The sequence below is a fragment of the Actinia tenebrosa genome, unplaced genomic scaffold (assembly GCF_029948245.1).
Source record: "Actinia tenebrosa isolate PJP-AT-01 unplaced genomic scaffold, QUT_ActTen_1.0 PGA_scaffold4__44_contigs__length_22323623, whole genome shotgun sequence".
In the NCBI taxonomy this organism is placed as follows: domain Eukaryota; kingdom Metazoa; phylum Cnidaria; class Anthozoa; order Actiniaria; family Actiniidae; genus Actinia; species Actinia tenebrosa.
In genome coordinates, this window is record NW_028292581.1 from 11243171 (window position 1) to 11271129 (window position 27959).

The following is a 27959-nucleotide window of genomic DNA, read 5'->3' on the forward strand; positions in this document are numbered from 1 at the left end:
GGGAGGGAGATTAGGTTAAAGGGTCGCATGGGTGGTATGTCATCCTACGGTGTTTGTTTTTTTCTCATATCTTCGTAGTTCACGCCTTGGGTCGCCCGTTTGATCCTCGAATGGACCGCATATATTAGTCGAGTTTGCTTGATGAGTTATTCTCTCCCTTGCCACGAGGGTTTTTGTCCACCTAATCCGGTTTTCCTCCCTCCTTGAAAATCAACATATGAGTTGAGTTTTGTATGTTTTAAATATAGAATGTAGTGGTAGTGCGTGTGGAGCGCACCTCACAGAAAAGTCTCTTTATCAGTACAAGAAGTGATTGTCGTAGAATATACGTCTTTTATGTTAATCGGATACTTTGGGCGACGAAACGAGGGCCACATCAATACTCTTATAAATAAATTAATATTAATCCCATGATTTGTTGGTTAACAGAAGTACAGCGTAGTCAAGAGCACACAAACAAGTCGGCCTGTGTTTGTACGTAATGGTGGCAAAACTCAAGAACAAAATACAGAACTGACCAAAGGCCTGCAGATTGCAGAAGAAAACATTACTGTTCCACCTGATAGTATTCCATTTAGAGCCCCGTTAGAAGGAAAAGACTTGCCAAACTTGTCAAACCTGTCAAACTTGTCAGCAAACCTGAATCTACTGGCCGACGTGTGCAGTAAAAAAACACAGATTCAACTTTCGTCCGCACCGCTGCCAAAAGTGAAGAAGGAACAGAAGAAGGAAAGAAAACGAAGTCACAGCAAAGCAAACGTCGACGAAAAAACAGAAAATGACCAAACAAGCAAGAAACGCTGTCTTGTCAACACCAAACCAACAATGAATACTGTTGTCAAAGTTGTCAAAGTACAAGAAAGGGCTCCGCCAAAGGACAACGGAAAGAAGAGAAAGCGCCAAGAGATCGTAGCCGATGAAATGTTGGCTGGACAGAAAAAGACACGAACCGGACGAGCAATCAGACCCCCGTCAAAAATGAATCTGTAAAGAACTGTGTTATTATCATCATTCTTATTCAATAAGTATTAATATTAAATAATTGTTAAGCAGAATATTAAAGTTAGAATTATTAGATTAGCAATCATTAGTTATTGGTTAAACGCCAATCACGTGAAGACACGACTCGGCGAAACTCGACCAGATTAAGTCATAACGATCTCAGGAAACAACAGGGTGCTGTGAACTGATCAATGTTAACCCATATAAATGTAAGAGCAAATACAATAGTTAGTCCATCCACTGTGACTGACGCAGCCTGGACGCGGGCATATATGGTATCTGCGCGCTGGTTCCTGAGAAGAGTTTACAATTATTTGTCGATGTTAAATAAAAATGATTGCTATGAACATTTGTCTCGATGTTGTAACTGTTATGTACAAGGATGGGACTGCCTTGCGATTCTACCAAGGAGGCGTGCGTACATCTAGTAATACTATGATGAGCATGTGTCTCGATGTTGTAACTGTTATGTACAAGGATGGGGCTGCCTTGCGATTATACCACGGAGGCGTGCGTACATCTAGTAATACTTAGCAATTATTCGCCGAAGGCGAAGTGAATATCGAGGATATTCTCCATATTCACTGAGCCTGAGGCGAATAATTGTTTTAGCATATACCAACTTGTGTACAGAGTTATATATAATAATTCAATAAAAAACAAACAAACAGAAACTTTTAGCTTGCGTGACAAATTCACGCAAAACTTTTAGCAAAACTTTTAGGCCATTCTTCGTCGCCTTCTTAGTATTGACAGGAATGGCATTTACTTTCATTTTTTCAATTTCCTCATCGGAAATTGTAGCAAAGCGATTGCCGGCAGATGCCATTTTGTTGCCGACTCAATATTCCGAGATTCAGAAGTGAATATCGTACAATATTCACCTCCAATTAACCAATGAGCGCTCTCTCTTCCCTTCTCCCTTCCCTCCTCCCTTCCCTCTTCCCTTCCCTCCTTGATGATAACGATATTTATTGTCTTACCTTAGTAACGATGTAATCTAAACTCGGTTCAAAACATGCTGTTGTCAGCTGCGTAGTCGCGTTCTTTATGTCAGGCAGCTGAATTCCTAGCGACAGTTTAGCCGCGATGAACGCTAGTGGGTACCTTGAACAGAAATATTATAGATGCAATGTTATATATATCATCAGTGTACAAAATCAAAGACGCTGCAGTCTGGTTTTCACCCACGCTAGATACTGTACACACTCTATCTATTATTAATCTCTCTATAATTAATGACAAAATACGTGGTAGACATCAGTGGGATATTAACAAAGGATATAGTATATATATATATATATTCTCATATGCATATATCTTTCCTATCGGGCCGATAAACCCACGTCATGTGTCCTTGAAGTCTCATATGACACTTGGTAGCCCAGTGGTTAAGGCATGGCACCGGAATCGCCAGGGCACGGGTTCAAATCCCGTTCTGAGTCGTTCCCGAGCTGCATAAGTTGCTGCGCAGATCAGCTCAGTTAGATACGTTATAACCGATATATACTTTAATATTTCTATTCCGCATTTTTAGACATGAATATGATCGAAAGCGCAAAAGTGGTCTTTTTGAGTCGTACTTACCCAGTTGCCTTCGAAGCAAGAGCAGAGCTGCGTGAGAGTCTTGCATTGATTTCAATTATACAATACTCCAGAGAAGTTGGGTGGAGTGCAAACTGAATGTTACATTCCCCAATAATTCCAAAGTGACGCACGACCTGTCCAAAATATACATATATATATTACCCAATCAATTTTAATGAACCCTGATACGACCGTGTCAGCTGATCAAAGTCAGGACGTGGGCGACTAAAGAAGTACAAACGCGTTGGGGAGCAGGAAAAATTGGGTGACGACACGTCATCGTATGAGGTTATGATCCTATAGATTGGGATTCCTGTAGCGCCCTACGCATATGTTCATTTTAGTGTCGTCACGTTTTGCTCCTCAACGTTGTATGACGACGTTACGTCTTCGTATGAGGCTAGGATTTTATAGACTGGAAGTCTTGTAGCCTCATAAAACGACGTTTTAAGGGTCGTCACGTTTCTTCGCCCAACGTTGTGTAACGACGTTACGTCTTTGTATGAGGCTAAAGGATTTCTCAAACATATATGAAAAAAATCAATAGATCAGTAGTTATCACTACTTTCCCACGACTCACATTAATAGACGTCTCTCTCAGCATGTGGTACTCTTTGTTTGATAGTGTCTGACTTGGCGCTACCACCACAGAATCCCCCGTGTGTACCCCCAAGGGGTCGAGATTCTCCATGTTACAGACAGTCAGGCAATTATTGGCTGCATCTCTAACCACCTCGTATTCCACTTCTTTCCATCCCAGTAATGATTTCTCGATCAGAAGTTGATTTGACATGGCAAAAGCCTATCAGAACATTGATTCAAAATAGGTTAACTGGTGAATGAAATGAAAGCAAAACAATTGGTTCGTTCGTTCATTCGTTCGTTCGTTCGTTCGTTCGTTCGTTCGTTCGTTCGTTCGTTCGTTCGTTCTTTCGTTCGTTCGTTCGTTCGTTCGTTCATTTTTTTCGTCTTTTGTTCCTTCGTCTCTCCATTCATTTGTTCTTATGTTTTTCATTCAAATAAATTTCATTCCACTCAAACCCATTTCCCATCTCATTCCCATCCATTCCAAATATATACTTACTCTTTTCGCTACGTCTTTTAGCTTTGCCTCATCCTTACAGATTCCAGATCCCAGTCCTCCAAGAGCGTATGCTGATCTCACCATGACTGGGTAAGAGATGGTCATGGCTGCTTTCAAAGCCTCTTCCACCTAAAATGAAATTAAAACAACATATTGACCAATAAAAACTTTACTACCATGCTGTAAAAACAAGCAACTCTTGCAGCAGACTCGCGTAATGTTAGTATTTCAAACCATGGGTAGTTCCTAGATTAATATTGCCTTCTTTACCATAGAGCTTAGAATATAGAATAATTTTGGAGTACAAAACCCTAAACTAGAATAAGTATTAAATTTGAATGTGAAAGCTACGTTTTGAATCGGCAGTTCCTTCAGCGAGTAGGTGGTTTCCCAAAACGTTGCTGGTTTGCCTCTCCCTCACTCTCCCCCTCCTGTAATGGGAAAACATTACGTCCAAGCTAAGAGGTCTATTTTGTGTTCTCTATTCACTAGAGTCTCCTTGCGACACTATAGTCACGTGTTACTTATGATGATCGGCAAATGTTATTACTGAATACTCACACTGTAAACAGCAACACTTGGAGCTAATTTTTCATTGATTTCTTTTAGTCTGTCAGCAAATATTTGTCGGTCTTCAGTGGCTTTGATGGATTCAACAGGCGTCCCAAGAACCTAGCACCAAGAAATCATGTGAAGAATATTTTGGGTCGTTGTTTATATCATTAAGACGGACTAAATACATTCTTTACTTTACCGTTGAAATATTTGAGTGTGTATTTAGGGAACACAGCGGTAATTTGCACTGGAACTCGAAAATGGTCTATTGCGAACAGTCCAAACCTAGAGCAGTTTTCGTATGACTGTGAAAAGCTCAGTGCCGTAAGCGTGACGTGCCGTGACCGTGATACTTTCTAGAATTTTAATTGGCTGATTTTTTTCACGCTCAATATGATTGGTCTAATTAAAAGTGTCGTGATCTTGGCTTGACCGTGTCCGCGCCGTGTTTATGCCGTGCTCCGGGTATTTGATTGGATGGAGAGTAAACTCTCGTGCAATGTGATTGGTCTGGCGTATCCCTTGCTGTGTCACGACCGTGTTCGTGCCGTGGACTTTTCACAGTCATACGAAAACTGTGAAAGCGACATGTTCGTATTGTGTCGTGTCCCGTCCCAGCTTTTTGATTGGATAAACAGTAATCTCTCGCGCGCTGCGACTGCTTCACTGAATTTCACGTACCAACTGATCCCGTACCGTGATCGTTCCACGTGGTGTGATGTTTGACCTTATTCAAGTGACTACTCCCCTTGTTCTTACCTGAACACCATACTTCTTTAACACTCCATTATCGAATAACTCCACACCTAATTAAAGAATTAATACAATGTTTAATGAATAAAAAAAAACCAATGTTTTTTGAAAAATAAATAAGATTGTTAGAAAAATTGTTGATTGTTTACAGGTTTATAGCCTCTTTCTTTAGTTTAGTTTCTTTGGTTTAGCCTCTCAGAAGTTTACGGAATTCTAAAACACTGGTAACATTACAAGTGAATGTTTATAAATAGTTTTCTTGTGCAAATAAGCTTGTACTCACATCGTTAACTTACCGTATGAGAATGAAGACTAGTATGTGTGAGAGGGCAGTGAGAGGGAAAAGGGAGAGGTGCAAAACAAGAAGAAAATATACGCAATCAACTTTACATGTCTTGTCTCCTGCACCCTTGCATTAATTTTCGACTCTTCGTTTGTCTATCTTTTTCCTTTATACCTTTACCTGCTGTCCCCCCTCTCATTGAACCATCAATCATCATGCACCAACCCTCCCTCCCCCACGCAAAAAACACTGAGGACCAGTGCTTGGAACGAACACATGACCAAAGTCTTATTGTGCTGCTATTGGGCGTTGGAGTAATTTAAACATACCACAATTAAGTGCAGTTTGTCCGCCCATTGACAACAACAGTCCATCAGGTCTCTCTCGCTTGATGACGTCTTCTATGAATTCAGAGGTGACAGGCACAAAATACACCACGTCTGCCTGTGGATAAACCGTGAAGATGAAAGTTAAAATGACACGAATTGACTGTTTGACAGAAAGGCTGGCAGACTGTATGACTGGGCTGTCTCACTGATTTAGAGACGGACAGACAAACAAACTAGCTGAATAAACCATAAATACGAAAGTTAGACGACCACAATAGACCTTTTTAGCTTCGTTGTTTGTTATGCATGTTACAGACCATGTGATGCCACTGTTGGGAGTTGATTCTTTCATGTGTAAATATCTTAACATGTTCGTTATAAAAGAACAATTCTCAAGGGAATGTCATGTGATCTGAAATGGGCAATTTGCACACGAAGCTAGCTGTAAAGGTCTATACCGATTAGAGTGTCACAAACTGACTGACTGACATGTATAGATAGGCTGACAGACTGTACCACTGACTATCTGACTAAGAGTGGCCCGACTGTATGACTAGTACTGGGCTGTCTCAATGATTTTGAGAAGAACAGACAGATTGATTGAATAAATAAACGAGGCTGAACACGACAAACAGACTGCTGACTGACTGACTGAACCAAGTCATTGACTAACCTGTTTTTCTCCCACTTCGTTTGTCTGCACCGACGCGATGTTTGGGTTAATAAGAACTGTTTCGATATTTTCTTCCTGTAACAAATATGCAACATTCATTCATGAATTCATCATCCAGTACTCACAAGCTAAGTTTACAAAAAGGATGACACTGAGCAAAAGTACCAAATTTCATATTTGATGGTGGCGATAGGACTGACCATTGACCGTCAATATTTGTGACAAAGACAAGTTCCAGTGATAAGCATGGATATTTGTATACTATATCGAGAGGAAACAGAGATAGGCTTCACCGTTGGATCAAATTAAGGACTAGACACGTAGCTTTTCAGTATAGGAATTAGCCAATGTTTTTGTGAGCGAAGGAATGATTCACAGGTTATGCTTCTGGGGGGGGGGGGGGGGGAGGAAGGGAGAAGGAGAAGTAAGGGGACTGACTGAGTTGAGATTGAACAAAATTAAAAAATTGCAGTAGGCAGGGTTCTTTATCTTAAGAGCAATTGTCTGTAAGCGTCGGCTGGGCCATGAAGGATAGAAAAATCGAAAATTTTCAAAACTCATTCGAAGAATACCCTCAAAGCCCTTATCACAAAAATATAACTTTTAGTTTCATCCGATCTTTTTTTGGCGAGTTATCGAGCATTTTATGATTTGACGTTCATCGACCGATTTTAACGGCTCGAGAAGGCCGATTTTAAACAGCTCTATACGACAACTAAACAAATACGAAACTTAGTCAATGCTTGTTTTCTCAATAAAGAATTATGTCTTCGAAGTATTCCAGTCGCTTTATCAAGTATTTCGAAAACTGGAATTTTTTCGGGTTTTTTTTACTTACCCCTCTTTCGACCAACTTTGCCGTAGTCAAAAATTCACATAATTCAAACCCCAAAAAACCCAATTGGTACATGGACTAGCCGGTTGGTTTTATACTCGACAGATAGACTGATATTTCGGCTACAAATTTGTGAAATAAAATTCTTGGGCACTTGAAATCGGAATTTTTAAGAGCGTCGAACGTTTACCCTACTTTCGTAAATATCGTGACCCTTTAACCTTATACATAACAACATGAAATCAACAACTTGTCTTTCAAAAATTGCGAACTTAAAAATTTACCGAACAATTTATTGCTTGTAATAAAAAACTAATACAATAGATCATATCTCAAAGTTTTGAAGGGTTTTCGAAGCCAAAAAATTCTGTTATTTTTTTAGGCCAATTCAAACACGATGACATGAACTTCAATCCGGTAAATAAACAAGCATAACAGAAAATAAACTAGCAAAAGCTTTTTACCAAGTTAAAAATGGCCTAAAAGGAGTTGTTAATCAGAAGTCAATAACTAAATCCAGCTAGAAATACCAGATCGCATCAGCGGCTGAAGAATAAGGATTACATCGAATTAATATGAGCAATCTCTGTCTCACTTCTCGAGCTCTATTGTCGGGAAGTCGGACGATCGCAGACGTCGATTACTTTATAATTCTACCTCCTCATTTGCATATTCGAGATCCCGTGAGATAGCGCATGCGTAGTGAAGTTCATCTTGCGTTTGCGTTCAGTGTAGAAAAGTCCACGTTTTGTTTCGGAAAAGATTTTAAGAATAACCACGATTTTCTTAGAGAAATAGGTGTCTACCGACTTCCATCGTCCCGAGGGAACTCTCAGTTCGTGTTTTGGCAAGAACTTCTGAAGAATGGAGCAAGGCCATGAGGCCAATAAGCGTCAAGGCGAAAGTCTTGCAAAAAGATCAGAAACCACCATGTTTTAACCACCATGAAAGAATCCCGAAAGGGAAAGAATACTGTCGAAAAAACTTCCCGAAAGGGAAAAGGGCTCGAAAAAAGTCATAAGACGGGAGAAAATCCCACGAGTCCCAAAGACAAACAGCCAGAAGATGGCCACTCGAAAAGTTTGGCGCCAAAATCAAGCAAAGACCAAACCGAAAATACCTTGCTGGCCGAAGATGTAGATGACATCAAACAACAACTAGCAAACATTACTGGATCTTTAGCTAGCCTTACACCAGTAATTACTGAGATAAAAACAGCCTACGATAATTATAACCAGGCTGTTGATGAGTTGTCAGAAAGTGACAGTGAATCGCCCGCCAACGAAAACAATGGCGGGGAGGAGGAAGGTGAACCTCCCAGGGAAAAAACCCAAGAAAGAACTGAATGTGGTTCTCGCCGGCATGGCGAAAGTGGTAAATAAACCACTACACAATGGAGAAGATCTCGACTCGGATTTGGCCGAATTATTGACAGAACTTCTAAGCAAAGGCGCCAGCAAAGACTCGCGCGAAGAGCTGGTGGAGAAATTACCCACGCCAGGAAACTGTCAGCGACTAGAGGTCGTTCGAGTAAACCCTGAGATCTTCAATAGTGTGAGAAAGGAAGTAAAAACAGAGGATGTTATGCTACAAAAAGCACAGAAACCCCTTCTTAAAGGAATAACGGCAGTAGCTAAAGTGCTAAGTGACTTTATGAAAGCTGAAAAAGATAAGAACATTCCAGCCGAAATGGCGGACATGACAACAAACACAATGCAGACTCTTTCAGACAGTCTGTCACTGTTAAGCGATGCTTCGCATGAAATTGACTTGCGAAGAAGAGCTTTGTTCAAATCAGATATGAAATCTGAATATCGTTTGCTGTGTAGCGATCAAAACCCTGTTAAAGATCTGCTATTTGGAACTGAGCTAGGCAAATCAGTAAAGGATTTGACGGAGGCCAGCAAGGTCACATCTAAAATTACCTCGAAACACAATAACTACAAGAGACAGAACTCAAATGGCAGCCAATATGCGAGGTCAGATCAGAGAAGGTTTCCTTTTTTAAGCCGGGGCAGAGGCTCTACTGGAAGGCAAAGAAGCGGATACACAGGGTACCGAAATCAGAAAAACCAATCCCAGTATCAGCCTCGCAAGTGAATTCAAGTTTACATATCTCTATTCCTCTTGTTAAGGTAAGCAACCTTGAGGAAAATGATCATATTGCATTTAAAACAGAGAAATCTGTTCTGCAAAGTGAGAATACACTGACCAAAAACCAAGTTTTGCCAGCTGGCCGTCTTAAATTTCATGAAAATGAATGGAAAAAGCTAACTTCTGACAAAACAATCCTAAATATTGTAACAGGGTACGAAGTTGATTTCATTTCACCACCAGTACAAACAACTCCTTTGAGACAACCAAAACTTCAATCAGTTGAAGAGAAAGCTCTTCATACACTAGTAGATGAGCTATTAGACAAACAAGTCATAGAAAAATGCGAACACGAAAGAGAAGAGTTTATTTCACCAGTGTTTTTACGAACAAAAAAGAATGGAAAATTCAGATTGATATTAAATCTCAAAAAACTGAATAAAAATATTTTACCAGTTCATTTTAAAATGGACACAATACAGTCCTGTATAAATGTAATGGAACGGAATTGTTTCATGGCATCTCTGGACTTAACTGATGCTTATTATTCAGTTTCTATCCACCAAAAATCCCAGAAATACCTAAAATTTCAGGTGGGAAACCAATTATACAAATATATCACACTACCAAATGGTCTTAGCTCTGCACCGAGAATATTTACAAAACTCATGAAGCCAGTGTATTCCACTTTGCGGAGCAGAGGACATATCTCAAGTGGTTACCTAGACGATAGTTTTTTATTGGGAACGTCATATGATCAGTGCATGAATAATATAAATGAAACTTATGATCTGTTTAGAGACCTGGGGTTTCAGGTCTCAGAGGAAAAATCGGTAACCCGACCAACCCAAATTTTAGAGCATTTGGGGTTCATATTAAACTCTATTGACATGACAGTCAGTCTCACACAGGAAAAAATTAAAAATATTAGAGTCCTTGGTAAAACCATTTTGGATAATAAAACATGTACAATAAGAGAAGCAGCTAAACTTATTGGAACTTTAGTTTCTTGTTCTGTTGGAGTGGAATTTGGACCACTTTTCTACAAACAACTTGAAATTGAAAAAATTGAGGAACTCAAAAATAGCAGAGGTGATTTTGAGGCCTTAATACAATTCTCTAACTCAGCTAGAGAAGACATTAAATGGTGGTTAGGAAACCATTACAAATTTACTAAGAAAATTTCCCACAACAACCCAGACTTCACCCTTACCACTGATGCCTCCCTGGAAGGGTGGGGTGCACACCGCCAAGGAAAGGACTGTGCAGGAGGTAGATGGCTTGCACATGAACAAACCAAACATATAAATTGTCTTGAACTTGAAGCTGCTAAATTAGGACTACAGTCTCTGTGTAGCAATGAGAAAAATGTACACATACATTTACAACTAGATAATGTCACAGCAGTAACATTTATTAATAATATGGGTGGAACTCACTCTTTGGCTTGCAACAAAGTAGCTCGTGAAATCTGGTTGTGGTGTATTTCAAAAAATATATGGCTCAGTGCGACACACATTCCCGGAATACAAAATGAAATAGCTGATCGGTTGAGCAGAAAATTTACAGATAGAACAGAATGGCAACTTCATCCCACTGTTTTCAAACAGCTAATAGAACTCTGGGGGAGGCCAGAAATAGACTTATTTGCCTCCCGAAACAATTATCAATTCAAGCCTTTTGTATCATGGCGTGCTGATCCTGAAGCCATGGCAATAGATGCATTTTGTTTAAGTTGGAAAAATAAGTATGTTTATTTATTTCCACCATTCAGCATGTTGACCAAAGTTCTTCAAAAGCTCCAGGAAGACCGAGCTCAAGCCTTGCTGATAGCACCATTGTGGCGGACCCAAGTCTGGTTTCCAAAGATGTTACACATGTTAATCCAGCGACCAGTGTTGCTTCCAAGAGACAAATTTGTGCTACAATTACCACACAACAGAAAACTGATTCACCCATTGTGGCCAAAATTGAAACTGATGGCATGCCTTTTATCAGGGGACGACTCCAACAACAGAACATTTCAGAAAGAGCTTGTGAAATTATCCTCTCGTCATGGCGAACAGGAACAACAAAACAGTACAGAGTTTATTTGGATAAATGGAGGAGATACACAGCAGAAAGAAATCAAGATCCCATTTATCCAACTGTAGCTAATATAATTGAGTTCTTAACACACCTATATGACTCTGGAAGCAGTTACTCAGCAATTAACACTGCCAAATCAGCATTGTCGGCAACTGTTGAGCTTGCCGATAGTACTTCGAGTGTTGGAGAACATCCTCTAATTAGGAGATTTGTCAAAGGAACTTTTCAGACCAGACCACCTCGTCCAAGATATCACTCAACTTGGGATGTCTGCAAGGTGCTAGATTTATTAAAAACATGGAGTCCTGCCTCAAAGTTGGATTTAAAGTTACTCACTCTCAAGCTAGTTATGTTATGTATGTTAGTTACTGGTCAAAGATGCCAATCAGTGCACATGATGGACCTTCAACATGTTTCAAAAGGGAAGTCTTCCTACAAGTTTTTTCTAGATGGACTTATAAAACAATCCAAACCTGGAAAGCAACCACCAATACTGGTGCTTCCTGCTTTCCCTGCAGACAGGAGACTTTGTGTAGTGACTTACCTAAAAGCTTACATAGCTAAAACAGAAACTATCCGAAGGCCACAGAACACAAGGCTCTTTCTCAGTTATAACAAGCCTTTTCAGCCTGTTACCAGAAACACTATTTCTAGATGGGTCAAAACAGTAATGGCACAATCAGGCATAGATGTTAAAACATTCCTACCACATAGCACCAGGTCAGCATCAACCTCGGCTGCTTATCGCAGTGGAGTGCCATTAGAAACAATTATGGAAGCTGCAGGATGGTCATCACAATGTACATTTGCTATTTTTTACAAGAAAGACATTAAACCAGACAATTGTTATGGAAGCTCAGTTTTAAGCTGTGCTTTATAAAGATGACAAAAATGTTCAATTAATTTCATATTAAAATGTTTCCATTTGAGGTTATTGTGTGTTTCCCTACTGAAGGGTACATTGACACGGGCCCACGTAGCTTTGAAGTCTCACGGGATCTCGAATATGCAAATGAGGAGGTAGAATTAAAAAATTAAACGAGGCTTACCTGTAAGGTGAAGTTTGATTGGGATTCTACCTCCTCATTCTTGCATAGAGAGATCACGTGCCCACCCCATTGTCTGGTGTATACCCACCCATTTCTTGGGATAACATGGGCCCGCTTTAAAGGATGAACTTCACTACGCATGCGCTATCTCACGTGATCTCTCTATGCAAGAATGAGGAGGTAGAATCCCAATCAAACTTCACCTTACAGGTAAGCCTCGTTTAATTTTTTAATTAATGTCAAAGTGATTCCGACCAAGGGTAAAAGGTTTTTTTTGTAAAAAGAAAAACCCATAAATTCAAGAATAATGTATAAATTAATGACTGGATATTTGAAAACCACAAATAGCCGAGAGTATTGGAAAGTTCGGGCAAAGTTTAAACTCATTTTGAAACAAAAAACTCGCAAGACAGCTTTAAAACTGGTTCCGACGGGACGGCACAACGCAACCTGTCATTTGTGATAATCGTGCAGACCGGCCAGCGCTCTCCAGAAACATGGCAGCTTGTAGCTATTCGACACTCGTTGGTGGTGATTGTGGTTCGAGTACTTTTAATCCTGGCAATGCAGAATGTGTGATAGTAAGCCAATGTACTAGAGACATCAGGAACCATCTGAAGTTGTTTGCCGTGTCAGATTCGGCTTTGGACACTGAATCAAAACTTCTATTAGCTCGAGCAGGTAAGAACTCAAAACATCGAGCGCTTGCATGAGAAGCGATTTCTCATAGATATTTCCTACTAGAATTAATGTTTCGTGCATTTGATCGATCTCAAGGTGTTTTTGACAAAACGGAAGAACTCTCTATTGGATACAATGTATGTCCAAGGCATCGTGACCAATTTGGTGTAAGATGGCGCTGTAACAAGAAAAGTTGCGCATGTCCCATTGACTGGTCGGGTCATGGAACTCAACCCCCAAAAGGTGATCGAGGCATTACCGTGGAACAATCCAAACGCCTTTTCAAGTTTACAAAAATACTGATACCAGTTGGCTCACGTAAGTCTTTATTTATTACACATTTTTGGTGGGTCTACAAACGTGGAGTAAACAATCTCCCACCCCCCCCCCCCCCCCACCCACCCAATCTGAGTTGTGGACGTACGTGATGACGAAGATAAACCAAGAAATAGTACACAGTTTTTGATGCTACTCCCCTCCCCCCACACACTCACACACAGAAACAAAAAAACACAAAAACACAAAAACACAAAAACACAAAAACACAAATCTAATTATTTTCTTGCACACTGTTCTTAGCAATTTGCCGAAGATGTAGAGAAAGATTGCGTAAGGTTGAGGATATGAGGTTGTCGTACCAATGCAAGAAACTGGAAGAACAATCTGAGCGTCAAGAACAAGACACTACCTTTCAGGAGGAAGAATCTCAAAGTGATCAAATATCAGAAATGGAAAACAAGGAGGTACAGACTTCGTTGATTCACTGGTCGATAGATTAAAACCTCCGGTCCCCGGACAGGGCGGGGGATTAACCCGGCGTTACCAGGGCCTTGACTCGCATTTAACAACGTGAATGCACGGAGACAAGGGACACTAAAAGCGTACTGCAACAGTTTTGCCACTTTAACAGCATCAACTTTAAAAATGTCAAACAAAATTCTTTTCCCGCTTGTATCTGGGATAGGGCTGGAAATTTAAACTAGCTGAATGTTGAATTCCTCACATGTCAGGAATGGGGGTTTCAACTGAATAGTGCAATAATTATAACCTGCATTTCCAATAAGATTTGTCTTACATTGTAGATGACGTCATTTTTTCTTTTTAACTAGGAAAATGATTTTAAAGAATTATGCGCAGTCTTCAAGAACATGTCATTGGCGAATTTGTTGGACGAACCTACATCAAGCCCTTCCTCTAGTTTTGCTGGTAGCGGTCATGAATCGCTAGCGTCTAGTACATCAAGTGATGCTTGTTTGAACACAGCATCCCTTGCTGTCCGAAGAAGGAAACTAAATGAATTCCTGTCTTCTTGCGATCTACCATCAGTTGGGCCTTCTAAAAATAATTTTGGTAATATCACTTCAAGAGCCAAACAAGATCGCATCATCAAGACAAAAGATGCAGTTGTGGCTGTCCTCAATGTCATTGCTCCTGGAGAACCTGGTTTGCTGTGGGACGCACTCAAAGCGTCTCGAGCTGTTGAACAACTTCTCAACATAGAGAGTGATGACAACAAATACCTAGACGCCCTTGCTGAAACATACAGAAACGCCTCCACATGTGATACAAGGAGACAAATCTTGTCAATCATGGCGGATTTAACGACCCTAGAAGGACTTCGACAGTACATACCAGGACTCACTGAGTACAGGTTCAAAATAGCAAGAATGCATAGACTAAAATATGGACGGGGCGTTCCCTTACCTTTAGACAAAAGTCCAAGAATGCGTGTCAACATGGATCAACTCGATCATTTTCTATCCTTTATTACCAGCTCACACGTAATTCAAGACCTTCCATTTGGACAGAGATACTTACACCTTTCGTCCGGAGAGATCCTCGAGACTCCAAATGTCATTCGTACAATCATCCCTCAAAGAATCGTACAACAATATCAACAGTATTGTCAGGAGTCGAATTTCAAACCGTTTGGATCATCTACCATGCTACGCATATTGTCATGCTGCAGTGCAACAGTCCGGAGGTCATTGCAAGGTCTTGATTATTTTTCAGCTGAAGGGGCTAAAGCCTTTGATGATCTCTATGGCTTGCTTGACAGAGTAGAGGCGAAGAGTGGTGTTGATAGGAAAAAACTGATGTTGTTAAAGAAGGATCTGAAAGAAGGTAAACAGTACCTGAAGACGGACTATAAGGTAATCCTTTGATAAAACAAAATTGTAAATAAACCCGTTCTGGGATACCTTCTGATTCCGTCTTGTGTAAATGTTGCGCTTTGAACCAATGACAGCACGCGAAAAATGCATCCTGTCGTTTGGTTATAAACCATATAAAATATATAATATCTAATGAGATGCAAACAGTTTGTATTTGCAGTGGCGGATCCAGGGGAAGGGTGCAGGGGGTGCGCACCCCTCCCTGGTTCGACTTTGTGCCCCTATACTTCGAAGATAACCAATACAAAATAATGTTTTTCCCCTTTGATTTTAAGGGGTGCACCACTCCCTGGGTTAACTTTGTGCGCAGCACCCCTCCCTGAACAAATTCCTGGATCCGCCCCTGATTTGTATGATATCAATGATGTGGCTAGTCCTTTTTATGTTCTTGATTGTAAAAATGATGTTTAATGAATTTAATGTCTTCTTTTAGGTTCACATTTCAAAGGACTCCCGAGTCGCCGATCACTGCATGGTATACGCCCTAGTTGACAGTAAGAATAACAATTTAGAGTCGACTTGCTCACATGTCCATGATGAATTCTGTCAGCAGTGCGAAGCAATACAAAGTGCCCTAGAAGAAACAAAGAAAGTCTTGAAGGAAATTGAGTTGTCAAATGATGAGCGTGATGATTTGATGTATCTGTATGGTCAAGCTACGCAAGCCATCCAGGCCTGGAAATGCCATCAGCTCAGAAGTATCAGGCAAGATATGAGTCGTACTTTTATCCTAGACACGAGCCTTGATGAAAACTCTATCTTTTTAACTCAAGACTGGGCGATGAAATTTCTTCCTCAACGATACAGGGAAACCCAGGCAGATTGGTATGGAAAACGAGGAATCTCGTGGCATATTAGCGTAGTTGTCACCAAAGTAGGAGGGATTATAAAACAACAAGCATTCATCCACATCGCCAAAAGCTGCTCCCAAGACAGTGTTTCTGTTGTGCGCATGCTTGATCATACTCTAAGAACATTGAAAACTGAGCATCCTGAATTATCCAAAGTCTTTTTGCGCCAAGACAATGGTGCATGTTATCACAGCTCCCTCATGCTGTCCAGCTGCCAACAAATGAAAGCTCATACAGGAATAGGTGTTGCAAGAGTTGATTTTAGTGACCCGCAAGGCGGTAAAGGAGCGTGTGATAGGAAGGCGGCAGTAATTAAAGCACACGTTCGAAGATACATGAATGAGGGTCATGATGTTAACACGCCAGAAGAGTTCCGAGAGGCCATCCTTTCTAATGGCGGCATACGTGGTGTCAGGGTAGCGGTTATCGACGCGAAAGTTCCACCGGATATTGACGGCGTTGGACCCAAATGGGATGGAGTGAGTTTCTTGAACAATTTCGAATATACAAAGAAGGGTATAACGGCATGGAGAGCATACGATATCGGAATAGGGAAGCAGATTTCAAGTAAAAAGTTTTGTGAAGGTAATGTAATAACCGTGATATCTATGATTGATCAAAGTAGTAAGTTGTTGCTGCAATATTACGATCAGTCGAATTCTGATGATGCATGGCCATAGCTTGATGGCCGAAATGTCAAAACCATAAACAATGAAATATCTTCTCATATATTCGTTCATCATTACAATTAAACATATTTGCTTTGTTTTAGCCTTGAAGCTAAATGATTGCCAGTTTACCGAGAAGTTTTCACCAGGAGATTTTGTTGATATTAGTACAAAGAAAAAAGCAGAAAAGCCTTCCCAGACTGTGAACTCCCAAGATTCTGAGCCTGAAGATCATGGAAATAATCTCTTCACATGTCCCAACGCAGGCTGTACCAGCGAATATCAGCGCTATTTTGGTCTTGAAAAACATATGAGCTATGGAAAATGCCATCTAGCTCCTGAAAGGGAAACACTGATGGACAAGGCTAAAGTCCTGTATACGTCAAAACTTATCGAAGGCACCAGTGCAAACCTCAATATCAACCCCACAGTATTACAAAAAGAAAGCGAGGGTGGAGCTGTGCTAGCACTTGGTTGGGCCCTGAAGACCTCAAAAAAGGCCAACCGTTTCAATGAAAAACAAACACGTTATTTAGATGACAAGTTTAAAATCGGCGAGGAAACAGGAAACAAGGCCGATCCTGCAGCAGTAGCAAAAGATATGCGCTTTACTCGGGATTCCGAAGGCAAGCGCCTTTTCAACATTGATGAGTTCCTAACTGCTCAGCAGATTAAATCATATTTTTCAAGAATGTCGAAAAAAGCGCGCCAAGGCGGAATGGATACACCAGATCAAGCTGATGACGATGATGATGAGTTAGCAGCAGAAGATGAAGACAGTTATCACAAAACACGTGAACATATCCTGCAAGAAGTCCAGCTAAACCACCCGATCGTCTACGACACCTTGAATATTTGCTCTTTATATTCAACGAAAAAGCTTACACACCTAGGTGTCTCAGTGTTGCGTTCTGTCTGTGGGCATTTTGATCTTGCGGTCGACCATATCCAAGTTCGTCGTAAAGCGCCTTATATCAATCTGATCAAGGAACTGGTAGAGTCTTGTGCATGCCAGGGACGGATCTAGAGGTGCCGAGTCTACCGAGATGCAACGGCCCCTAAATGAGAAAAATGCGATGGTCTCTCTTGATGGTCAAAATTGTTCTTCCAGTCAGTTCTTGCATTCAGCACATTCCTTTCGGCACTTGAACGACGTACTATCTCCCTTATACAATTTTTATCTGAGCATCTTCGGAAAATAAGTAAGGACAGAAGACAAGAACAAAATGGGAATTGTGTGTGTGGAGTGGGGGTGGGGGTTGCGCAGCCCCCAAAGTTCAATAAAACAACCAAATGCAATGAACCCTCATTGGAGAACTTTTGTGGTTATGAATGACAGGCGGTTGCGTTGTGCCGCCCCGTCCGAACCAGTTAAGCTGATATCTTGCGAGTTTTTTGTTTCAAAATGAGTTTAAACTTTACCCGAACTTTCCAATACTCTCGGCTATTTGTAGTTTTCAAATATCCAGTCATTAATTTATACATTATTCTTGAACTTATTGGTTTTTCTTTTTACAAAAAAAACCTTTTACCCTTGGTCGGAATCACTTTGACATTAATTATAAAGTAATCGACGTCTGCGATCGTCCGACTTCCCGACAATAGAGCTCGAGAAGTGAGACAGAGATTGCTCATATTAATTCGATGTAATCCTTATTCTTCAGCCGCTGATGCGATCTGGTATTTCTAGCTGGATTTAGTTATTGACTTCTGATTAACAACTCCTTTTAGGCCATTTTTAACTTGGTAAAAAGCTTTTGCTAGTTTATTTTCTGTTATGCTTGTTTATTTACCGGATTGAAGTTCATGTCATCGTGTTTGAATTGGCCTAAAAAAATAACAGAATTTTTTGGCTTCGAAAACCCTTCAAAACTTTGAGATATGATCTATTGTATTAGTTTTTTATTACAAGCAATAAATTGTTCGGTAAATTTTTAAGTTCGCAATTTTTGAAAGACAAGTTGTTGACTTCATGTTGTTAATGTATAAGGTTAAAGGGTCACGATATTTACGAAAGTAGGGTAAACGTTCGACGCTCTTAAAAATTCCGATTTCAAGTGCCCAAGAATTTTATTTCACAAATTTGTAGCCGAAATATCAGTCTATCTGTCGAGTATAAAACCAACCGGCTAGTCCATGTACCAATTGGGTTTTTTGGGGTTTGAATTATGTGAATTTTTGACTACGGCAAAGTTGGTCGAAAGAGGGGTAAGTAAAAAAAACCCGAAAAAATTCCAGTTTTCGAAATACTTGATAAAGCGACTGGAATACTTCGAAGACATAATTCTTTATTGAGAAAACAAGCACTGACTAAGTTTCGTATTTGTTTAGTTGTCGTATAGAGCTGTTTAAAATCGGCCTTCTCGAGCCGTTAAAATCGGTCGATGAACGTCAAATCATAAAATGCTCGATAACTCGCCAAAAAAAGATCGGATGAAACTAAAAGTTATATTTTTGTGATAAGGGCTTTGAGGGTATTCTTCGAATGAGTTTTGAAAATTTTCGATTTTTCTATCCTTCATGGCCCAGCCGACGCTTACAGACAATTGCTCTTAAAATTCAGACTTGATTGCGATGTTTTAGTCTATGCTACTTCCTATTTGTTACAAGCCCGTGCAGGATCACCAAATACATTTATGTAGGACAAATTAATGTACCATATACAAAGTTCCTTTGGGCAATGATAATAAGATTCTAGTAGAAATGCTAGTCAAATCTCTGCTCAAAAACGTTATAACGGAATCTACAGCGATATATTTCCTGATCCTTTTGAGGTTTAATGCAATTGTGAACATCTTATTCTGAAGAGCCTTGGTATCGTGTTAAATTTTAAGGCCGTGATCTGCTACTCTAAGGAGGGGAAGGCAGTTTTCTGTGTGGACGATTAGAAGCGACAAGGTAAACAACTGGCTTGTGGTTCAGGAAAAGGGCTCAAGGGCGGATGGAGGATTATGTCTAGGGGTGGGGGCACCATCAAGGACTTTTTTAGGAGGGGGTGCCCCCTTTGCTTACAAACGCAAACCCCGATAATGAAGTAGATATCAGCTTATCTGGGGGGAGGGGTGTGCTCTCCCTGCACTCCTTCACTAGATCCGACCCTGTGGTTCCTTAAATCACCTTCAAAGCTTTGACAGCTTGTGAACCTGAATAATCAAACTCTCCTGCCTGACCAATCGACAGACCACCAGAGCCGAGCACAAGAACCTTGGAAAACTGAAAAGAAAAATGACCAAAAAAAGTTAGTAGCCTGAACGAATGCTAGAATTACACTGGTTCTCATCAACACGCGCGGAATTGTCCGTCGTCAAGATAAAGTGAGGTTTTGGTGGAAGTCAATCAAGGCGTTTCCATGACATTCCGTTAATAGACTCATGTCCTCGTTGCCCCAAAATGACATGGAAATATCTTGATATTTTTTATTTTCACCAATTAAACCCTCTTTTATTCCGAAGAAGACATCTAAATGACAAATGAGTGAGTGTAAGTCAAAAACATACTAAGCGATAAACATATTGATAAAACTCTTAAGTTTCACAAGGATGGAAACCATGAATCTGCTTTAGACCTGTGTTCTTACGTGTTTTCATTATCGTATCATACTAAAGGATATGAGTGAAATGCAATACCTTCTTTTTTTCAAGGACATGAACAGGTCGATGTAACACCTCAATGGAAGATTTTTCATCCTTGACCATTTTCATGAAGGCATCGAATAAATACTACGAGGAAATAAATATCAGATAGGGATTGGATGAGTAACTTGTTTCCATCCGTCCGTCCGTCCACCCACCCTTCTTTCAAGTCCCCCTTGATCTTTTCTCCCTCCATTTTTCCTTTTGTCCAGCGCACCATCTATCCATTTATTTTCAATCCATATCTTTCGCTTTCTTTTATTTGTTTCTGCATTTGATTCAAGACTATAGCTATGTTCTATCAACCCCGATACCTCAGTATCTGTTGGTCCTCCACAATGTTCTGGGTGAAACTGTGCTGTAAAGATAGGTTTTTTCCTGTGTACGATTCCCTGACAAATAAAAGAAAAAAGGGAAAGAAAAATATTGCACATTCCTCTGCTGCGTGGAATATCGTGCTTAGTTTTTTGTTAATCGATCATGCGGGGATTAGTTCTCTCAAGTCCGAGGCTCATGGGTAAAACATTCTTAACGACAGATAGAGTTAGAAATTAGAACTGGATTTTCGCGAAAATGATCGAAAACCAAAAGACGCAGGAAAAACTTTTTAAAGCTGCGGTAATACGAGCAGCAACAAAATTGCGCAACTTGTAGCACAAAATATCGTTGCGTTGCAAGTTGAAGAGATACTTCGGATAATTTGCATTGTTGCGCGAAGTACAAACTCTCTACTCTTTGCAATGAGGCAAATTTTATGCGCGCGGAGTAATAATACGGTCAGTAGTATTACGAGCCACATTTTCGCGATTTTGTTGCCAACAAACAATTGTACCCGCATATGATGGAGATCTATGGAATCAAAGTAAGAAAGTACCACAAACATCTAAAAATATGTATGACGTACCTCATTGCTCAGATCGTTGGGATTATAAAACAAAGTCTTCCAATCAGATGGAAGAGTCGTATCATCTACAGCATAGCCGTGGTTCTGTGATGTGATGAAGGCTTCGCCATTAAGATTATTGATAACTGGCTGGTTGTGACCTCTAACAACAAAACGTCAAACAACAAAAATTAGTTAGAATCGCTATAGATCGACAAAATGTTTATAAAAAATTGCCTTGTGATGTTAATGTAGCACATAGCAGTTTACGGTCTTTCTCAATAGACCAATTCCGGCGATTCTCAAACAATGGGTAGTTTTTCCAATGGAATACAGAATGTCCGGCCAACAAACTCGAATTCATAAAATTTATTAGTGCTTATCGATTTTTTTCTTAATGTACCTTAGAATACATTGATTCTAACACAGACATTAACAATTTTCAGCAATCGGTGTTTGTTTCATGCTGTACTCAAAAACATATTTCAGCTTGTCCGACGTAACTAGGGACCCTGGGAGGAAGAACAATGAATGCTGGATTGGTGTTTAGCGCGCGTTTCCATGACATTCCATGCGCTCTCAAAACCTTTTTGTTTTCTGACAGTCTTGTTAACACTTTGAACGACGTTCACCAAAAACCTACTCTTGGTCGTCAAATTGTATGATTCCGTGCGTGATATACAATAATAACGATTGTTTTTAACGATAGGTTTTGTCACTTTGTTTTGCTGATTGTCCAATAGATTTCTGGTTGGCAATGTAGATGATAATTAACCAACACAATATTATGTCATCGTCGTATGTCCACCTATAATTCGTCTACTCGCCCATCTTACAGATAATGTCTCCGATGCATTTCCCCTCCCCTCCCCTCCTATTCCCCAATCCCAACTCCTCGCAAAATAAAACAGAGAGCCTCTACACAGGCTATAGCTACACCCTATAAGGCTGAGTTTACACGGTACTGGACGAATTTTTAACTGGTCACCAAGTTGTACGTTTAGGGGTTCTATTCACACAGGACTCAGCTATCCGAAAAATAATTCGTAAGCCTATCTAGCCGTGCAAATTTGGAACCGGTTGAGTGTAAACGGAACGTATCTTTTTTACATTTAAAGAGACGGTTAAGTGTAAACGGTATGTACAGGTCAAATTTTTGACCAGTTACAAATTCGTCCGGCAGCCTGAGTCTCTTCCATTTTACCAATAATAAGTACTGACCTGTGTCCTAGTGATAACCTGAATGTTGAAGCTCCTGCAGCCAGTCCTACCAACTGATTTCCCATACAAATACCAAATATTGGCTCTGGACGATCATTGTCTAATACCTATATGAATATAAGACCATTGGCTCTGTTAGAGTTACTTGCTAGTTTTTGTATTTTATGACCTTCAACTCATAAACTATCTGCTGTGTGAGCTAAATTGTAACCTAAGCTGCCACCCAATTGGCTCAGTTGGTTGAGCATCGGAATGTTGTGCGGGAGGTCGTGGGTTCAAGCCTTGGCCAGACGGACCAGCACTCAGGGTCTTAAAATAACTATCTGCTGTGTGAGCTAAATGTAACCTAAGCTGCCACCCAGTTGGCTCAGTTGGTTGAGCATCGGAATGTTGTACGGGAGGTCGTGGGTTCAAGCCTTGACCAGACGGATCAACACTCAGGGTCTTAAAATAACTGAGGAGAAAGTGCTGCCTTCGTAATTACATCTACAAATGGTTAGACTTTCAAGTGGCTTGGATGACCACTTTAAATGGCGGTCCCATCTCTCCACACTTTATAAAGGACGTAAAAGAACCACTGAGGACGTAAAGAAACCCTAGCAGTTACCACCCTCAGTGCCTACACTTCATACTAACCACCTCATGAATATGTACGTAGAAAAGGGGGCTATATAAATAACAAATCAAAATCATTACAATAGATAAATGCCTTTTTTAAGCTGTTGATAGCATCCGTGGCTAGTGCGGGATCACCAGGGCCGTTAGACACAAACAATCCATCGTATTCCAACTGGCTGTAGTCGTAATTCCATGGTACAAGATGAACCTCTGCACCTCGCTGGATGGGAGTACGATAATATTAATCCAGTCAGTAAAAAAACATGCAATTTTTTTAGAAAAAATTGTTTCTGGTTTGCGGGAAAAAAAGAAAAATCATTAACGGGACGATAAACCAAAAATTAAACGCTCAGTAATGTACGTTAATGGATCTTTGTCCCTTTGCCCGGCATGTGTCAACCCAAGAGTATCATTTAATTGTTTAACGGTTGCATATGAGAACTATTATTGACATGCATATGTATACCCATCAAAGAAAGAATCTTATTCTAAAATGGGAAAAGAGCCAAGTTAAAAAAGATCTATTGAATCCCCGCCCATCAAAAGCTGTGGGCACCCTTTCATCACAGTTTTGGTAAGCACTGCGCATCCCGAAAAGGAAGAAATAGAAAACGCGCACGTGCTGTGTACAGTTATAAAGCACGCGGGGGTTGATAGAACACGAGAGAAGTGTTAGGAGAAGCACGACGTGTAGAGGAGGGCTTCTCGACACCTCTCGAGTGTTGTGCCAATCCCCAAGTGCTTTATAACTGCCCACAGCACAGCAAGCAAGTTTCTTATTTCTTTTATAAAATGCAAAGGGCGCGTGCGTGCTGTGTGCAATCAGAATGCGAGATTTATAACAGTTATTTTATGAAAAACAAAATCCGGTTAAGGCCAATCGACCCTTTAACTTCATTTCGAATAAATGTTTTCCCAGTTCAAAAAGGAAGTCAGTTTTTTTCCTTTCAGTTACATTGCATATATTTTTTCAGCATCAGAGAAAAGAAATGCAAGAAAATCAGGATGATGACGGATTAAATGAGGAAAAAGAATAACAAATCTGTATGTAGATGAACACACTATAGTCATAATACTGATGACTAGTGGTTACTAGTTGGGACAGCGTTGGCGTGTTGAATACAATAAGTGAATAAGAATGGCTAGTGGTTACTAGTCGGGACTGTGTTGGTGTGTTGAATACAACAAGTGAATAGGAATGACTAGTGGTTACTAGTTGGGACTGTGTTAGTGTGTTGAATACAACAAGTGTATAAGAATGACTAGTGGTTACTAGTCGGGGATGTGTTGGTGCGTTGAATACAACAAGTGAATAAGAATGACTAGTGGTTACTGGTTGGGACTGTGTTGGTGTGTTGAATACAACAAGTGAATAAGAATGACTAGTGGTTACTCCTTTTTGTTCCCTAGTCATAAGTCAATCAAGCAGAGTCCCTCGCCGGCACCTCTAAAAAGTTCAATCAATCATTACCGTCACTAGATTTCTTATGATATTCTGTTTGATTCCACAGTCAACTACCACGACTTTGTGAGGATTTCCTTTTCCATACACCAAGACTTCCTGTTGAACAACAAACAGTATAATAAATCAAACAATAACATAACGACCAAGGATCTGTTATAATACTTCGTATAGGGTAAGGTCATAAAAGTGGTCCAAAAAGGGACCTGTTGAAATGCTCGATAGTGGGTGTTCGCAGTGACTATATTTCAATTCACAAATACTGTTGTTTAACATACATGCAAACAGACGCAAGTACACTTACCAAGGGCGGATCCAGCCAAAATTTTAGGGGGGGGGGGCTAATTGAGTTTAGGGGAGGGGGGCTAATTGAGTTAAGGGGAAGGGGGCTTCAGCCCCTCTTTTCCCCCTGGAACCGCCCTTGCTTACATCCGTTTTAGAGATATTTGAGAACAAGAGTAGATATACTTTTTCTAGATCGGAAGGGAGGGAGGGAGGGAGGTCTGTAGGCGTGTAGTTCGGCGGTACACGGTATTCTCCCAAGAGAGAGGTACCGGGTGAACTGTTTTTATTACTCATCAGCTTTCATCTACTTCATCTACTTTACATGTTCAGATCTACCCTTTATATATTATAAACCCGTGGGAATTTCCCACGGTATTCTACAAAAGTTACGTTAATACTGAATAAGTAAAAGATATAGATAAAGATTATAAGGCATTATTAAGATTAGATATAGTTAAAGTGTATATGACACGAAAAAATTTTAATGTTAAGAATGTTTGTTTATTGGCATTAATAAGAAGATCACGGTTAAATTTGTTCCAAAAACGTATTTCTCTAGAAATTCAAAAAATTTTAGCACGAGTTGTGACGTCATTTTGTTTACAAGTCTCCAGATTTAGTTGGCAAATACACGAAATATGTTTGAAATATAGAATCTTAATGTCAAGTAGTACACTTTTCAATTTCCCAACATTGGAAGAGTACTACGTAAGCTATCAAATGAAGCTGACTAAAATATGTCTTTTGTTGTTAATTTATATGAATTACAATTTATATTTAGTACATTACTACTGAATCGAGAGTACGTGTCAACAAAATGACGTCACAAATTGGGATTAACTTTCGCAAATATCTCAAGAAAATAAGCTTTTGAAACAAATTTTGTTACGATATATTTATTATTACTAACAAACTATACATTTTAAATGATGGAATGTTTTCGTGTCATATACACTTTAAGATACATAGTTTTGGCTTAACTCTAATAGTTGTGACTTCAATTTTTGGGTTCGTAACAATGCCTCCGGAAAATCTTTAAAATTCCCACTTCTGGAAAGGCGTTAGCCCAGTTACACAGTTAGTATCATACATTTTAGTGGTTTCAACCAAAACCCTCCCCTCCCCTCTCCCTTCATACCTTTGTTGATACTTCAGCCATCAAATTTCTTTTGTTAGGATCTGTAAATTCAACAGGCTGGTCCTCAAACTCAATTTCGCCAAATGGGTTCCCTGTGTTAAAACAAGAAGCAGGATATACTCGACTAAGATGACTCAAAAAGGATCATTAAAAACTCAGATTCTGTTAGTGGGAAACCAAAATTTTTTTGGATTTTGCATCCAACGCGCCTCAAAAACCAGCCTATGGGCCTGGGTTATTTACATGGTGCCGTAGAGAGGTTTTGATATATGAGCGCATGCGTACGATAGTATAGGGCGGTATTATCATATGACCGTGAATCTTAGAGCCTGGACACTAGCAATCTAGCAATCTGATTGGATAGATCGCATCGCGGACTGATGGTCAAGATTCCTCCGGTATTAACCGGTCCGTCGCATATTAATCTTACGGGCGAAAACATTTTGTCTCCTTTCAATGAAAAGTGGTCATATAATAAAACTCTTATCAACCGAGCCTGGTCGGTCTGTACGGGATAATCTTGACCTCGGTCTGTACATTCCGACCTCGGTCAGATTATCGCCGTACGACCCTCGCTCGGTTAAGAAGATCTAAGTATTGACTTACAGCACGTACACGGTACAACATGCCGTAAGAGCGGTTTTCGTTAAGAGTGGAAAACAACGGTACTTGGCTTACAGCACGTACACGCTACGACATGCCGCAGAGGCGGTTTAGTTGGTACTACTCTTTCCCAGTAGACCGAGGTAGTTTGTGATTTTTTAATCGCCTCGTAGCGTCTTTTATGATATCCGCAAGTAAATTTCAAAATCCCCCAGCGTGATGCCAATGTTGTAACACGAGACAAGTTTTTACACCACGTGATTAAAACTTGACTGAATTTTGATTACGTAGTGTAAAAAACTTGTCCACGTGGTACAACTTACATTGGCATCACGTGTCGATTGAAATGTACTTGCGGATAACATAACAGACGCTACGAAGGCGATTAAAAAATCACAACTACCTCGGTCTACTGGGAGAGTAGTAAGAGTAGGAAACATACGGTACTGACCTACAGCCGTACACGGTACGACATGCGCAGAGCGGTTTTGGTAAGAGTGGAAACAACGGTACTGACCTACAGCACGTACACGCTGCGGCATGACAATGAAATACCTCCCATTGTCTTCCAGCAGAGCATTTTCGTATGACAGTGAAAAGTTCACAGCACGAACACGGTCGTGACACAGCAAGCGATACGCCAGACCAATCACATTACTCTGTATCCAATCAAATACTCGGAACACGGCATAAACACTGCGCGACACGGACACGCAAAGGTCACGGCCACTGTCAGACCAAACACATTGTGCGAGAAAAATTCAGCAGATTAGAATTCTAGAACCATCACGGTCACTGCACGGCACGGCACGATACGGCACTGAGCTTTTCACAGTCATGCGAAAACGGCTCTAATTCATCCAATCACAATATGTAGTTAGGGATACGATAAGATACGGTACGATTACAGTAGCGACTACGAATTTGCCTTCGGTATCGTAGTATCCCACTCATATGCGGCGATCAAATATCTTGCTTTCTATTACTGACCTTTTCTCTCACTATCTTGTTAATCTTCTTGTATCAATGCCGTATAGCGCTGGGACCTGTTGAAATACCAATGAGAGCAGCATATAATTCCTTATCATTGTGTAGGTTGCATGTTTGCAAGAGCAGGGCGTAGCTCAGGTTGGTGAGTGCGCAGTTTGAGCTGGCGGTCCACGGTTCAATCCCGGTTCAATTCCTCTCGTCTGTTTCGACTCCTTTCATTCTTTGTAGCTGAGCTTTAAATACCCTTATAATAACATGGATAGTTGGAGGGGATAAGGGTGCAACTTCGAAGACGTCTAACACGAGTCCTCCTGGCTCGGAAGAATTTGGGCGACCACGCCCTCCAATCTCGAAGTAACATAAAATCCCTTATTCTCTTTTTATAAGAATATTCACATTACATTCTTTAAATCATTTAAAT

At 40.3% G+C, this 27959-nt stretch overlaps 3 protein-coding genes across 3 annotated transcripts in view; 2 read left to right on the forward strand and 1 right to left on the reverse strand.

Moving 5' to 3' along the window:
- LOC116288266 (carbamoyl-phosphate synthase [ammonia], mitochondrial) overlaps positions 1-27959 on the reverse strand; it is a 51843-nt gene that overhangs the window by 17619 nt on the left and 6265 nt on the right. Inside the window, exons 4-19 of the mRNA XM_089036789.1 lie at positions 25946-26069; positions 24532-24621; positions 23152-23280; positions 22443-22549; positions 21243-21384; positions 20653-20730; positions 20333-20425; positions 19824-19919; positions 6267-6341; positions 5594-5708; positions 4988-5034; positions 4235-4345; positions 3674-3802; positions 3170-3391; positions 2590-2723; positions 1986-2109 (exon numbers count right to left, since the gene is read on the reverse strand). Of these exons, the coding sequence (XP_088892915.1) occupies positions 1986-2109; positions 2590-2723; positions 3170-3391; positions 3674-3802; positions 4235-4345; positions 4988-5034; positions 5594-5708; positions 6267-6341; positions 19824-19919; positions 20333-20425; positions 20653-20730; positions 21243-21384; positions 22443-22549; positions 23152-23280; positions 24532-24621; positions 25946-26069 (1816 nt within the window). The remainder of the gene's footprint in view (positions 1-1985; positions 2110-2589; positions 2724-3169; positions 3392-3673; positions 3803-4234; positions 4346-4987; positions 5035-5593; positions 5709-6266; positions 6342-19823; positions 19920-20332; positions 20426-20652; positions 20731-21242; positions 21385-22442; positions 22550-23151; positions 23281-24531; positions 24622-25945; positions 26070-27959) is intronic.
- On the forward strand, positions 8047-11108 carry LOC148907074 (uncharacterized). The gene is made up of 2 exons (XM_089036465.1): positions 8047-9236; positions 10970-11108. Exon 1 carries the CDS (start codon positions 8347-8349, stop codon positions 9199-9201), a length of 855 nt encoding a protein of 284 aa, XP_088892591.1. The 5' UTR covers positions 8047-8346; the 3' UTR covers positions 9202-9236; positions 10970-11108.
- LOC148907075 (uncharacterized) lies at positions 12783-18586 on the forward strand. Its single transcript, XM_089036458.1, has 6 exons — positions 12783-13013; positions 13110-13331; positions 13593-13756; positions 14123-15166; positions 15621-16623; positions 16811-18586. Exons 1-6 carry the CDS (start codon positions 12830-12832, stop codon positions 17731-17733), a joined length of 3540 nt encoding a protein of 1179 aa, XP_088892584.1. The 5' UTR covers positions 12783-12829; the 3' UTR covers positions 17734-18586.